The sequence below is a fragment of the Aptenodytes forsteri genome, unplaced genomic scaffold (assembly GCF_000699145.1).
Source record: "Aptenodytes forsteri isolate BGI_AS27 unplaced genomic scaffold, ASM69914v1 Scaffold136, whole genome shotgun sequence".
NCBI classification, from domain to species: domain Eukaryota; kingdom Metazoa; phylum Chordata; class Aves; order Sphenisciformes; family Spheniscidae; genus Aptenodytes; species Aptenodytes forsteri.
Genome location: NW_008796111.1, coordinates 2067308 through 2082192, shown reverse-complemented (window position 1 = coordinate 2082192; position 14885 = coordinate 2067308). Strand labels below are relative to the sequence as shown.

Sequence of the window (14885 nt, the reverse complement as noted above, 5' to 3'; positions counted from 1 at the left end):
CAGCCTGTTGCCAAAACGTCCTATCCTGCATCATTTGTTAACCACCCTGTGTTGGAGGAACGCTTGCAGCTAACCTAGCAGAAAACCAACCACCAAAACCACAGAAAGAAACCAATTCAGGCTTTTCAGCCTAATCAATTCCCTACATGAACATCACTCCTGGTGGAAGAGAGGTGGCAGGTAGCAGCAGAGCAGACAACGCTGCCCACCCTTCTCTGTGCTGCCCTAGCCGGACATTAGCTTTAACCTAACCATTAAAAATTGAAGGTTCTACAGTCTTTATGCATATTGCTTGTCCTTTCTGCTGAAGCCCTCAACAAACAGCTGGTTATGATAGAAATGCGTTACTATTAGGTGTTACTAAAGCTGAAGGTGAATCCAGCTTTAGAAATGCTCTCCCATTCCTACCCAAAGCAAGACAGTCAGCTCCTTAAGAGCAGGATCTGAGAAAAACTGAGAATTTTACGTTTGTATTAGATGCTAAGACATGCTGCACAACAACTCATACTTGCTCCAGTCTCCCAAAACCATCTTTGACAAAGGAGTCATCCCAGGTCATATTACACCAACAAAACTAAAACAAATAAAAATAAATACATTTAAAAAAATCTGCCTGCCCACTTAATACTTCCAAATTCTGTCAAAGTGCCAGAGCTTTTTTTACTTTTTCTTTCTCCCCCCCTCCAGATCAGGGGAAGGGAGAGGAGAGAGAATTTATTCTGCTCAGTCCTGCAGATTTTCAGGAACCAAATCCAAGTTTCACATCAACTCTTCTTTCTTCATCACAACAAACAGCCTTAAAGGGTTAGCAGAAACCCCAGCCTGGAGAAAACGTAAGCTGACAGTTTCTCCACATTCTCAACCTCTGACTTCCTAACACTACTACAGATGGTGGATCAATAAACAATTAGAATTGATCAATAAATAATAAAACATAACCCACTGCTTACCTTTGATGTACCAGGGCCCCTAACTGGTTACCTACTGTGGCAGAGAGAGAAAAAAGGAAAAAAAATCAAAGCATTAGCACGGATAAACTAACTTCATCCCTATAGAAAAAGAGTTCTTACCATTTCATCAAAAAAGAAAGAAAAGCAAAACAGTAATTTAGGTTCAGTGGCTGAAATGAATGCATTATGTGGTACAAAACAGGAGGGGATTTCTTGATCAACACACACCATAACCCAGTGTCCAGCTGAACACAGGATAGGGAATTGATCTGTGTCTCCCCATGCTGAGAGTCATGGGAGAAAATCCTGCCTGCCCAAATCCAAATCCCTGCAACTAACCTCCCCCTTCCCAAATTAAGCCCAAAGTAGTAAAAAAAAAAAAAGGAAAAAAGCGGGGGGAGGGAGGGGAGAGAAGAGAAATTTCAAGCAGACTGGTATGTATTAAAAAACAAAAATAAAAGCTGAGCAGACTCAAGAGATTTAGTCTAGGCGAAAAGTATTAAAGACCACTTGCACATACTTCTCTCTGTGTCTCTTATCTGTGCTCCATGGAGCCCACTTACACGGAGACCTGTTAAAGGAATAGGTCTGTTAAGTAACCTTGTGGCACCCAAACAGTATTAAAAAACCCCACCACCCACATTTTACTGAATACACACATTCCAGGCATATCTCCGATGTTAGTTGGTGGTCCATTTATGACTAGCAGTTATCTCCCCAGCTGACAACCCTCAAACAGATTTCTCCCCCCCAATCCCCCCAGATTAGATCTTTCTTCCAAATGTTAATGGGGAAAATATCATTAGACCAACTCATGCAAAGTGGGAACACATGCCCTGCTGGGCTTCCTACTGGACTTCGCCTGCAGCAAACCAGCTAAAAACCAGACCATTTGGTCCTAACAACCAGTTGAAAGATTATATTGCATGCCTGGAGGGCACAAGTAGTGAAAACAAATGAAACCGGCCAACATGTGAGCTGTGATAATACAGATGCTGTTTCAAACTACCTTGCAGCAACCTGCACATTCTTTGACCTGAAATAAATTGGCAATCAGCTGGCAGGGTTGGAAAGCGGATGCATCCCACACTCTCTAAATCCGGTAGAAAAATGCATAAAGTTTGTGGCCAAACACTTTACTCAAATAAAATAGACAAAGAGAGTCAATACTGTATTTCTGCTGTGTGTCAATACCTTCATAATAGTTCAGGACCAAAATATCGACAGTATATATATTTTATTACTCTCCCCAGCTCAGCAATAAGACAACTGCTGCATTATTGACTCCATTAGATTTGTCTTTGCATATTCTCACCCTGAATATAAAAAGCCCTAATTTGATAACTATCAACACTGCAGTTGAAAATCGTGGGTGATGTAACGGGGAATATTTGCTCTAGATGATAAGCTACCACTGCAGAGCTGAGCAAATACGACCAAACCAATTCAGAATCTCGCCATCTTGCCCCAAACTGTGCTCCGAATATTTTTACTATGTGCAATAGGTGTGGTGGCTATTGCTGTAGTATGGGATTGCCCTCGCCACAGACCAGGCCACTCATTATCCTCAGATGCCAGGAAGAGTGCTCTTAACACTACAAGGCTGTATTTAAATATCCACTTCGCATTTCAATTCACCGTAACAGCTCTCTTAACAGTCTGTTCCACTGCAGCCTCTGCCCACAAATTATGAGACAGATACACATCCTATAATCAACTCCCGAAGTTCACGAAAGGAATGGAAGAGCCTTCATTTTGTAACACAATCCTACACTTGAAAAAGACAACTTCTTAGGGAAAAACTGTACGAGCACAAGAAGCACAGTCAGGGAAATAATGCTTTAGATGTACATAATGTCTCCAACCCATTCCAAGTACTACACAAACATAGTAAGCCATTAACCACCCCAGGCAGATATCAGCCTTACTGTATATTTATTGTACAAATCAGTTAAAAAAATTAAGCCACAATAACTTGCGTGCAAGATCATTCCTTCCACACTTCACAAATAACCTCTCCATGAGCTGAGAGAGAAGGCAGACGGAGAGAACTGGGAGCGATTTACTTGAAGTCAATTATGACTTCTCTCTGTTTTGAGGGGAAAAAAGAAACGACATTGCTCCCGGTTCCAACAACCTAAAGGTCTGTTCCTTCTCCAGCATGCCCATTTTGCTCTGAAAGACAGGGACTAATAGAGAGGTAGGGCTGGGGCAGACCATGCTCTCTGCAGTACTGAAAGCTGATGTTCTGTTCCACCATCTCCCTCTTCACGCCAGGGAAGGGGCTGAACTCTGACAAGCCACGTACATATTTCCCCCTTTTACATCTATTGAGTACAATTTAACTGTAACTGCAGTCATTTTACTGCAAATAAGGAAAAATACTGAATAAAATAAGCACAATTTCCTATTAATGGCACCTGCTGGTTGATAACTCTTCACTCTGCTTTAGGCTTCACCTTAACTGAATTCTACCTAACAGACACTCAAAACAAGTGTGGATTTTTTTTCCACCCCATAAAACAGAGCAGTGCCTCCCACTAAATTAATGTGCATGATGGGAATATACAATCTTATCAAGAGTGTCTTCATGGTCAGAATAAAATCAGAGCGACACATCTCCTGGAGAGCAGCGGAACAGGGTTGCATTTCATACTTTTGAACTAAAATGGGATCATCATTAATTTTAGAAAGCTACAAGGAAGACATTAGTTACCCTAATTCTTCATCATTAAATATTGTTAGGTTTTTCTTTAATTAAATGGTCAAAACCCAGTAATTTTCGTGTCTGCCTTCACTGCAAATCTTTATAGGCTTTTTTCCCCTCCTTTAAACTGCCTTGTTTAAAAAATGGTGATCTGTAAAGTTGAGATTTGAAGAACATTGGGATTTTGTGTATTACACTAAACCTTTTGCCAAGAGATAGGGACTTTTGCCCTGGTCCTACTGCTGCTACAAATGTGTCAAGGAGCATCACTACTAGCTTTCATCATCAGTAAGACAGGGATAAGATTTCCTTCTGCCCATCGCTATTTTCACTGAAAACACGTTGGAGCAAAAGAATAAAGTATTCTGTACAACAGGATCACGTTGTGTTTCAGCCCCTCGGCTCTACTGCAATCAAGTTTTATTGCACCAGAACAGGCCATCTTCATATTTGGATGCACCACAGAAGCTCAGGGAAGGCATGGAATGGAGAGAGGGGGGTGCGAGGCTTCTCCAAGGTCTCTCATCTTTGTTTCCCCAGACTCAAAGGATGCCCCAGCCTTCCGCTGCAACACTGCTGCTTAACCCTACATACATCACTGGAAACTTCTTCAAAGCAGTCCAAAACAGGGCAAGCAAAGGCTAACGTTCTGGCAATCAGTCTCTTTCCAGCAGACTGGAAAAAAAATCCCTGCTTCCTTTGAACAAGGAGGCTGCTTCTTTAAAGATTATTTAGCATTAAATAAACTTACTAAATTGTGATGGTAATTAGAAGGACCCATTAGTTAGAATGGAGGCCAGGAGCAGCCGTTGGCCATTAACAGGAGGGCTGGGATCTATCCTCAGCAGCGAGCCACAAGCAAGATGCCACCAGGTTTCTCTGCAGCTCAGAGCTAACCTCATCTCTAGTGCTCACTTTCGCTGAGAAACATTAACTGCTGCAAGTGGCCACATAAATGCTGACTGCGACTTACTGTGAGCAGTACAAATAAACCTGATCTTCTCCCTGCACTACAGCTATTTGCAGGATTACTTTAAAGTTGTTTCCAGAAAGGGGAAATAAAGAAGCCGGGGAAAAGAGAAATAATCAGTCTCAAGCTCCATCTAATACCAAAAGGCCAGGTCACCAGGGCCAATCCTAGCAGCTCTTCGTTTCAGATGAAGGTTGTGTTAAGGGAAGTGCAAGAGCCACTCACGCATTCTGGTTTCCAACACTACGACAGATCTATTTTTCCTGGAAATGCTCTAAAAGCAGCTGAATTTGTTTTGACCAGCACGCTGCCACCCTGTCTTAAGACCGCTTCCTAAGCTGACATCAATCAGCCACACCAGCAGCCGTTTACAAAAATGGACAGGCAGAATTAGATTTTCCTGAAAGACAGACAGTTTTCTTGTCACCTTAAATACTTCCCCTGAACCGAATTTTTTCAGGAGCATTAGGAACAGAAGTAATTTTCTAACAGCTACGCAGGGATAAAGAAGCAGTAAGAATTGCACCCAGCTGTGAACACACAGTATACAGAAGAAAACAATCAAAAGATTTACCACCAGATTTGTTTTCAAGCTATCCAGAGCAGCAGAATGTATATAAACCCCCACACTATAAAATTTCTAGAGCATGCGTAACAATATAAATAATCACTTCTTGACAACGTCTCCAAACTGTGGTTCACAGACAAGCAGAAAATGGTGAGAAGTGTGGGCACGCAATCCCGACATCCCTTGTTCGCAGCTAACAGAGAACGAAAAGATCATCCAAATGGGAAGTGCTTTCCTAATTTAAGTGTCCTATTAAAAGCAACTGCCATCTTCCAGATGCCTAAAGCCAAAGCTGTATTATAGACTTCTAATGCCATTGCAGCAAGAGTAGGTAGCCTAAGACTAAGGTATGGATCATACCACAAACAAATACAGAGCAAGAAGCATTCGCTGCTTCAGGAGTTCCTTCGCCAGGCTGCAGTTCTGGGTTTGTGGTTAAAGAGCAGTGCAGGAGGATTATGTGGTTAGGTGGGGAACTCATCACACAATTGTATTTCAGTACAGGATTTACTAATGCCATTAGAAATAAAACCCAAGATGACCAAAGCTGAAAGAAGCGATACAACCCTTGCTCCTACCCTCACAACTGTGTTTTCTTTGTGAAATTCCAGCCCTTTAAAATATTACTTGTGTCATTTCTCCTCTCCTCTAAAATCTCAGATCAGATTTTTGGGAAGGGAGTTGGACAACGTTATAACATCTACAGATGTATATGAAGAACCCAAGGGCAAATACAGCACTTGGAGCTACTTTAAAAACAGTTACAAACAAGGCCCAGTGCTGAACAAGCACCCAGGACGAGCAAACACCTGTAGGTCTTTACATCAGCAAATCAATTGCCAATACAACACTCAAGAGTACAGCCACTCTGGAAGGCTCTCCCAGGAACGATACCTGCTCCAGGGAGTTACCTATCACAGCACAAGAAACCAGCAGTAACGTACATTTATAGCCCAGACCCCAACTGTATTGACATGGTTTGTGTCAACACAAACAAGGCTCAGCAAGTAATAGGGTTCACCAGTAAAAGTTTAAGTACAAAGTTTAACTTGCGCCATCATTAAGTGCTACAACCGTTTCACATGTTAGAAGTTCACAAAAACCCATTTTGTCAAGAGATCAGATTTCCCAGTTCAGTCTGATGAATCAGTGAAAGAAATAGCTAAGACTAATGTTACGAATGCCTAGTTCCTAGAAGGCTATTCTTTTTCACGTATAACCACTTATCTAAGCCATTCAGACACAGCTCAAAGTTGTTCAGCATTCTTCAATGCCGAACAGCCTGCTCGACAGCTGAGCACCTTCCCATACAGAAACCGACACGTACCAGTAATACCAGGCCTCTGGCTTCTCACAGACATCGTGATGCTCCAGCCCGAGATACAAGGCGCAGGGGCTCACCCAGGTAAACCCAGTCTTTCCTAAAACACTGAACCAAAGGAGCAGCAACCTCTTGCTCAAACAGAGCCAACGCCAGAGAACAAAGTGGGTTGTGGCATGCGTTCAGAAAACAGTAACGTTAGCATTAGCAAGCCAGAGGCTCCACATGAAACTTCTCCCTGTGCTCCAGCACGTTTTTGCAGAATGAGCAGAAGTGCAGTATTTTCAGCCTTTGCCTCACACAGCTTTGTATCAGACAGAAAAAATTATTTTCAAAATGAAGTGCTAGGCAGCAGCTTTGCTTATCTCCTCAGTACTCCTGAACATATCTGTGGGGGAGAGAATCACCCTGCAGGACTACCTGTGTCGGTAAAAATACTAGAGGAAATAGGAAAAGGAAGACATAGCAACATTTTTTTTATAACCAACCACAGGAAAAGGTGAGCTCTTTGCATCTGTACAGCAGCAGATAATACAGTTTAAACACTTCTTGTAACAGTGCACATCATTAGGTTTGTAAAAAAGAAAACACCTGTTCTAACATTTTTGTTGTTCCCACCAAAGATAAGAAACTAATAACCTATTTTAAAATTGTAACACTTCATACAATATTAACTCATTACAGTTACCAGATATGGTCCACCCAGTAAATTATTCTTTGGCTGCAGCCAATGTTAAATGCTTCAGAGATTTAAGAATTCTCAAAGAATAATTAGGAAAAAAGCTAAGCCTAATACAGGAAGTTTCCTTCCAACTTGCATCAACTACATCAATACCCTTTCTCCTTAAAATTCATGTACAAAGCAATCAGAACTCTTGACAGTGACTCAACAACTGTGCTGTGACCACTGCTACACGTGGAAAGGAGCACATGTAATACTGTCCCTATACACTGCCTGCTCTCAGAAAATAAGGGTCATCAGGGAAGAACAGCTTTACTATGTACATCTGGTACTCTATACATGGGCTCCAGCACAGTTCCAATAAGCACATCCTCCTCCCTCCCCCCAGCTACCAGAGAACAAGATTTAAATTACAGAGTTCATTTGCGAATTCCCAAAGTTCATGAACTAAGAAAGAATTGCTTCACATTAATAATATTAATGCCTAGGAGCCCTGTGCTACCTAGATAAGACTAAACACCACAGGGAATCTTGTATAAAATTTATATACACAGAAAGATGCACTGATTTCTGTCCTTAAAGCAGACAACTGCCTCCATAGATGAATTTCAGGAGCCGCATCCACAAGATTGACTTATCATAGCCAGCTTACCTCCATCATCCAGGGGCCGTTTCTGCACTCCATAACCGTAGACTGATGGGTCCACAAGTGTTGTGGAATTATTCAAGTGAGGAATATCTCCAATTTTAGCAGCAATCTATACAAACAGGGGATAAAAGCATGATTAGCATACCTGAAGTTTCAGCGACCACAGCTAAACACTCTTTCTTCCAATAAGGCATTTACCCCAGCCCAGTCTTCTCTCAGCTATTTTCTATATAGGTGGTTTTGTAACAGTTCCAAGACAGTAGTGCTTCATTTGTAAAGTAAACAGTTTTCTGCTTGCTTTTAATATTTGTTTAATTAAGATCGCATTCACCCACTTCCTCTTCCTGATCGCAAGTAGGTATTTACTCCCTGGGATGTTATATTCAGGTTTGTTCACTCAATGGACAGCTGACAAGCTAAATCTTGCAAAGAAGAGAGTTCAAACTAGCTCACCAACTTCATCCTGGAGAAGCTGCCACCACCATAGCCGTGTAGGAGGACACATGCTTCCTTCTGCATCCGCGCACATCCAGATACATAGAAATGCCTACTCGCACACCAGTGGGGGGAGTGGAGGGAGAAGAATGTGAAACTACACAGCACAAGGACAGGTTTGGGAACTCCTTCTCAAAGAGACTGGATCACCCTGTGTTTACTGTACAAAGAATAAGCCAGCAGGCAAACTATTAGCCCAGAATTAGTTTCCATTTCCTGCAGCGGTCAATACAGCACGAACACGACTAACGCTGCTCGTGCCTCTGCTTCCATCCCTTAGAGAAGGGTAACAGTCATTCCCTGCCAAGCCAGGGTGCAAGGAGGATATTTACAGGAAAGAGGAGACAGCCAGGTATCACAGTAAGGGGACTAAGGTAAGCAAATAAACTAGGTGAGAGAGAGACCTAACCACCACTTAATAAAAGTAAAAAGTTAAGCTCGTCTCTAATGACACTTGGGAGACATCTACACAGATAGACGCTGACAGAAGCGAGCTCTTTCACCTGCTCTCCAAGCTAACTGATGTAAGCCCACTCTAGAAACATACAGGTGCATTACTTCGGTGCTGCATCCGAGCTAATATCCCCTTCAGGGACAGGCAAACTGCAGTCTCACAGCACCCTTTGTCTACATAAAGTACTCTGCTATAATAAGCAAGTGCAGAACAAAGTAGTTGCAGAACAAATATAAAGCACAGTGTATTCTACAGCGTTTGCTTCCTTTTCCAGCAGAAAGAAAATAATTGAATAGGATCTTTACTAGGAGTCTGATCTCACTCTATTATAACTGGGATTTCACCAGAGAATAAGCAACAGGAACAGAAGAAAGAGCATTTTACACAGATATGTTTTAAAATGAAGACAAGGGCAAATGACAAATATAACTAAAGGTGTTTCTAAAATTTGAGTTTTACTGCAACAGAAAGACATCTACAGTAACTCTGGCTGTTGACACTATCGGCTGCTGCAGTGGAATAAACAACTGCCAAAGATTCAGAACCACGGGGTACTGAAAAAAAAGCTATTTGAAATAATCTTGAAAGATTGAGGGCACTGCTTTTAGAAAGAGAATAGAAAACATTCTCTTCAATGCCCTGCATGAAAAGGGCTCCAAGTTTTGACCATTTTCTTCTCATAGTCCATTCCCTCCTGTTCTCTTTTAGGAAGTCAACAATTTTGTTGTGTCAGAAATGCCAGGAGCTACAGAATAAAGTCTTCCTGCAGGACCAGCACAGTGATCAGGTAGCAAAGCTTTGACGACAAACACCTTGTATATCAACATCTCCAAAAACTAATAAGCCTGTAGAAATCTGATTCTGAAAGCATTAACACAGACTACCCCTTGTCCACTCCATACTAGGGAGTACCGGGTGATGCCTTGCTTTTTTGTTGAAAACTGTACTGCATCCACAGTTCCAGCCCTTTGCCCACATGCTTTCCCCCTACGTTTGGAATGCAGAGGATTTTAATGAAGGTACAAAGAGCACAGATGTTTCCCCAACTACTTCAATGCTGAAAAATAAATTTAAAAATATATTTTATAACAATCCATTAACAGCATTCACATAATAACTTACAAACATATGCCAAAAGGAACAGTGTCAGGTATAACATACCCTGGCATGTGTCGGAACATTTGATTTTAACATGCCCTTTATGAACTGTCTTTCTGTTAGTAGTTTTTTACTTGAAAAAAATCTGTAAATTGTGGAAACTGCTAGCTGACAGTTTGGAGCTGAAAGCACACACCACACGCTCAAGGGAAAGAAAAAAAATTGCCTGTGGACAGCAGAAGCTGGCCTACAAAAGGAAGCTAGCATGAAGCACAAAGGTGTGCATGAACAGATCACCGGCACTAAGGCTGTCCGCTCCCAGAGCAGGAGAGCTTTGCAAAACCCCTACTCACGCTTAGCACACAATTATCACCCTGGCACAGAACCCTCCAAGTAAAGGGCAAAGTAAGAGAATCAAAGCAATTTTTACATTATCACCTTTTGGGATATTTTCCTCTTCCCGCCCCCCCCGCTTTATTTAAACTTGCACCCTTATCTCTAAAGCCTCCCAGCTGCCACCGGATTACAGGCAGACAACACCCCACCTCACTACAGTGGGAAAAAATACCCTGCAAAATTAAGAGTTGAGCTTTTTAAGGAGATGCAGCAGTTAAAAATACGCTTTAACTTCTCATACTCAACTTAAAATGGGAACCTCAGTTTTTACTCAAGGTTCAGCAGGGAGATAAGCACAAAAGTTAAAACACAGCAAAAGTAAGCAGACCTAGCCCTTATCTGACTAAATGACCTTGAGTAATGTACTGCTAGCCACTGCTTTTGTCCCGCTGTATGTCAGTCTTAATTTTTCCCCCCCCCCCCCCCCCCCCCCCCCCCCCCCCCCCCCCCCCCCCCCCCCCCCCCCCCCCCCCCCCCCCCCCCCCCCCCCCCCCCCCCCCCCCCCCCCCCCCCCCCCCCCCCCCCCCCCCCCCCCCCCCCCCCCCCCCCCCCCCCCCCCCCCCCCCCCCCCCCCCCCCCCCCCCCCCCCCCCCCCCCCCCCCCCCCCCCCCCCCCCCCCCCCCCCCCCCCTTTTTTTTTTTCCTCTAAACCCAACACATCCATTTTACTAAGCTCTGAAACACACTGGAAAAAAGCATCACTACCACAGAACTGTTTCTGCACCTAATTTCTCCAAAATAAAGCTCCCAAACAAACACTTTGAAGGACACGGTACAAACCTGAGCTACAAATTGTACTGGTAAAGCCAAGAAAACCGAACAAAATAACCCAAAGTTGTGTGAGGAATACATGTTTTCTTATACCTTGCACTTCTGTCCTCCTATACCTTCAACGCTCTTTAAAAATAGCGTAACACCAGAACACTTTTAAATATGAAGCTTCTTTGCTTAGTTACAGCAGGCCTCAAACACCAATATCTGCAGAATTCAGCTTTCAAGAGAAAGGGCCTAGCTTCTGGGAAGAAGGTCTCCATGCTGTCCTGCAAAAGAACAGCAACCAATAAAATAACCAATTCTAGGTATTAGCAGGATATAAAATAATAGGCTCTGTCATCTGGCCCTTCAGACAGTTCTAGTACTTCTGCTACTCTTCCCATTCGTCGAGCAGAATACTTGAGTTTGCGCAACAGACATTTCCCCAGAGCTCTGTAGGAAGTAGCAAAGCCATCCACAACCATTTACATTTCATGTCACAGGTGGTTTTCCTAAATACTGGAGTAATTGCAAAGCCCTAAATCTATTCGAGGATGATCTGAAAAAGTACTCTGCAAGGGGATAAAGAAAAGTAAGTCTTAAGACCCCTCCATCCCCACAGAAATTAGAAGTTAGAGCCTGATAATAGAAAGGAATTTTAAACATACAGCATGTTGACTGTCAGTAAGTCTCAGGATATTCATCCACTTTCAAGGTACCCAAGATGGCACGCTACAGGCTTACCAAGCCACAGCCTTTCCTCGTCATAGCGTTCCCAGAAATTCAGATTCAGGCAGTACATATGGCAGGTTACAAGAAGGATAGCATGTGTATGAAGAGGGAGCCAGTAAGTGCTGCAAACACATGCGTTGTACTGAAAATGAGACTGCCAAGGAGAACAGGAGAGGGTAAGAACCAAGGCAAGACGCTGTTTTGTCAATAAGAACAAGACTTAAGGACAGTCTGATAGAAATCCATTTTTGTTCAAAGCACAGGCAGCTTTGCTTATTTTCTGATCCCATCGCTCAAAAGGGGAGCAAACATGGTCCCTCTCTCACCCCCCACCCCAAAATGCCACAGAAGAAAAGCCACCCTGCCTAGGAGCAGCTGGACAGATCAGTCACCACCTATGATCCATAAACTAATCCACTCACTCGAAGCATGGTGCAGAAGATGCAGGACAGACCATCTCAAAGCCCCAGCATTCACTTGAAAAAGGAATTTGATACATCTCAAATATTTAAGAGTCCACAAAAAACCCAAACAAGTCCAGCACAAACATTGAAAGCAACGTACGAGTCATTTCTTTCAAAGGTATTCCAGATTTCTTACTCTTATGTCATCTCACATCCCAGTGACTTCGAGGAATGCAGTTACTGTGACTGATCGGGAGAGCCTTCCCTGCTCCAAATTATTTAGTTATTAATAACTAAGCATTGTATTCCACAGCCCGATTTTAGTGTTACGGCTTTCATGAGAACTGAATTTAATAAACTTCATTACTAGTCTTAAATGTAAGATTAAACTTTGAAAGAGTTCAAATGTCAAGCCAGGGATGCCATACCAACCCACGAAGCAAGAACTATGACTGCATTTTTTTTCCTCTGCTCCCTCATCCCCTTAAAGCAAAAATAATACTCAGAAAAGTCTATGGCATTGGCCAGAAACAGTACAAAAGCTGACATCTATGTACCCGGTCAGTGCAGTTCAGGCAAATACAACATTAAACACACTCGGTGACAGCTCTGCCATCACCTCCAGAGAAGTGTCAGGTGTAACTGCCTTTACATCCCACCTGATTCTCAGCCAGGAAGTTCCATCACAGATTGCTTGGGTGGCGAGGCAAATATCCGTCCGCTGAGCAATGAAGACCACCTTCATTTGGTAACGAGTCACCAGTGACAATTTAGTCCTGCCGAACTGTGCAGAAGACTACCTACTCCCTTACAAAGTCTCTATGGAACTAGATTAAATCAAGTACTTTTGCAGGGGGGGAAATATTTTAGCACTTGCCAACAATTCTTTTCATCCCACAAATTCTAATGGAAAAAAAAAATATCCCATTCAACAGGCAGCATATAACTCACTGCACAAAAATGTAGGCCACTGCGCTCCCATGAACACGTGCAGAGCGCGCATTTCTCAACACACTTGTTTCCAGCGTGAAAAGATAGCAGGAAGGCTGCTACGCTGCAGCGCCTGACCTGAAGTTGGCAGCTTGGAAGATTTTGAAATCTTCCAGTTCAGACTAACTCAAGTCGTAGGCTGACGGAAACCCAACACATTCTTTCAAATATAATGAACTTAAGAACAGCAAAATCGGAGTAAGCGAGCACAGCTAGGTTACAGAATTATTTAATGCTCCATCCCCTTCATGTGTAGGTTAGGGGGCCTCACAGATTCACCCTACAAACATGAGGACAGCAACCACGCAACACTGATTCAGATCAGTTTTCAGCCAGTGCTACGTTTTAGCCTAATACCGTCCCACTTTCACATTTAACCTGTTACTGATCAGATGAGTGGTACATACTGTGGCACTTCCGACATACTCAACAAAATAATTTCAACAGGCTGCAACTTACCAGCAAATAATTATTTTCTTCTACACAAACAGGTTATTCAAAGATTATTCAACTGCTAGCAGGCAATAATATTACCAGATATTCCACGAGATGTTTTTGCAACGAGAGGCCTTCGGTAACAGACAACCAGGTCAAGACAAGCACAGCTGCAGTACCTCTCAATTTAACTGCATCACGTAGATAACCCTGGGCTAACAGCAAAGCTTTCAGACATCACATACCATCAAGGCCACAGCGCTTCATTAGCCACTGAAAAAAGTGACGCGTGGCCTCATCCGGGAGGCAGCTAACACGCAACTTGCCTACTGCAATACTCATGCTGAGAAAGAAATCAACAACCGAAGAGCAGACTAGCTCGTGACCTCCTCTGGGAAGGTGCAGGGTGTTCATCTAGAACAGCGAGCGCCTCCGTATGAGTTGCCGAAGACCGCACAGAATGCGGACTTGCTGCCATACTGATTCACAAGTGAGCTGCGAGCGATGGTACGCCACTTAAGTTCCATTAGAGCGATCGCTTGAAAGGTCTTAGGGTCCAGCTTAGTTTCTTCAGAAGTTTCTCAGTGACATGAGAAAAGCGAGTCTGGGCAACAGAAGGAGATTCTCCCACCTGGCCTGTAACATTGGAAAGAATAAAGTCAGGGTCTTTAAGCACCAGTTGGGCTGCGGTCCTGGTATTTAGCTGTATTACACCTTGTTAAGGTGCAGTTACCGAGCACGAGTAAAGCGCAACCTGTTCAGAGATGGAATAAACACCTATGGCAGACATGGAAGAAGAGATGCGACGAACAGTCACAAAATCTGCACTGGTGGCAGCAGCTTCTTGTTTCTGGAGCCGCCCTCCACAAACTGAGAAGCACACAAACACTTGGAATATCCTGTACCAAAGACAAGGGTGTCGGTTTCTGCAGGTCTGGGCGCTTCCGCCGAAAGTTCCCATTTTAGCACCACGTAAGCTCGGAGATTCCTTTGGGGAGCACTTCACTCCCCCCTCTCTCCCCCTCCCAGGAGGGAACGCAAAGCTCCCCCTGCGCCAGGGTTTCTGGTGATTAGTCTAACGCACGATTAAGGCCTCATTTAAAAAAGGAGTTCGCGTTAGCTCACACCCAGCCATCGCAAAGCGCAAGACGACAGCTTCGCAGAGCAGAGCTCCCGCAGGCTGCAGACCGCCTCCTTCCCCGCAGAGCCGCGTTTTTGCCGTGTCACAAGCCCCGGCCGCGACTCGCGCTGGAAGGGACTGTCAGAGAGCCCCGCCGCCGCC

General features: G+C 43.6%; 1 protein-coding gene across 1 annotated transcript in view; it reads right to left on the bottom strand.

Moving 5' to 3' along the window:
• Positions 1-8366, bottom strand: part of FUBP3 (far upstream element binding protein 3) — a 34532-nt gene extending 26166 nt beyond the window's left edge. Inside the window, exons 1-4 of the mRNA XM_009287016.1 lie at positions 8301-8366; positions 7851-7956; positions 1471-1521; positions 951-984 (exon numbers count right to left, since the gene is read on the bottom strand). Coding sequence (XP_009285291.1) covers positions 951-984; positions 1471-1521; positions 7851-7956; positions 8301-8366 — 257 coding nt within the window. The remainder of the gene's footprint in view (positions 1-950; positions 985-1470; positions 1522-7850; positions 7957-8300) is intronic.
• Positions 8367-14885: the final 6519 nt, after the last annotated feature.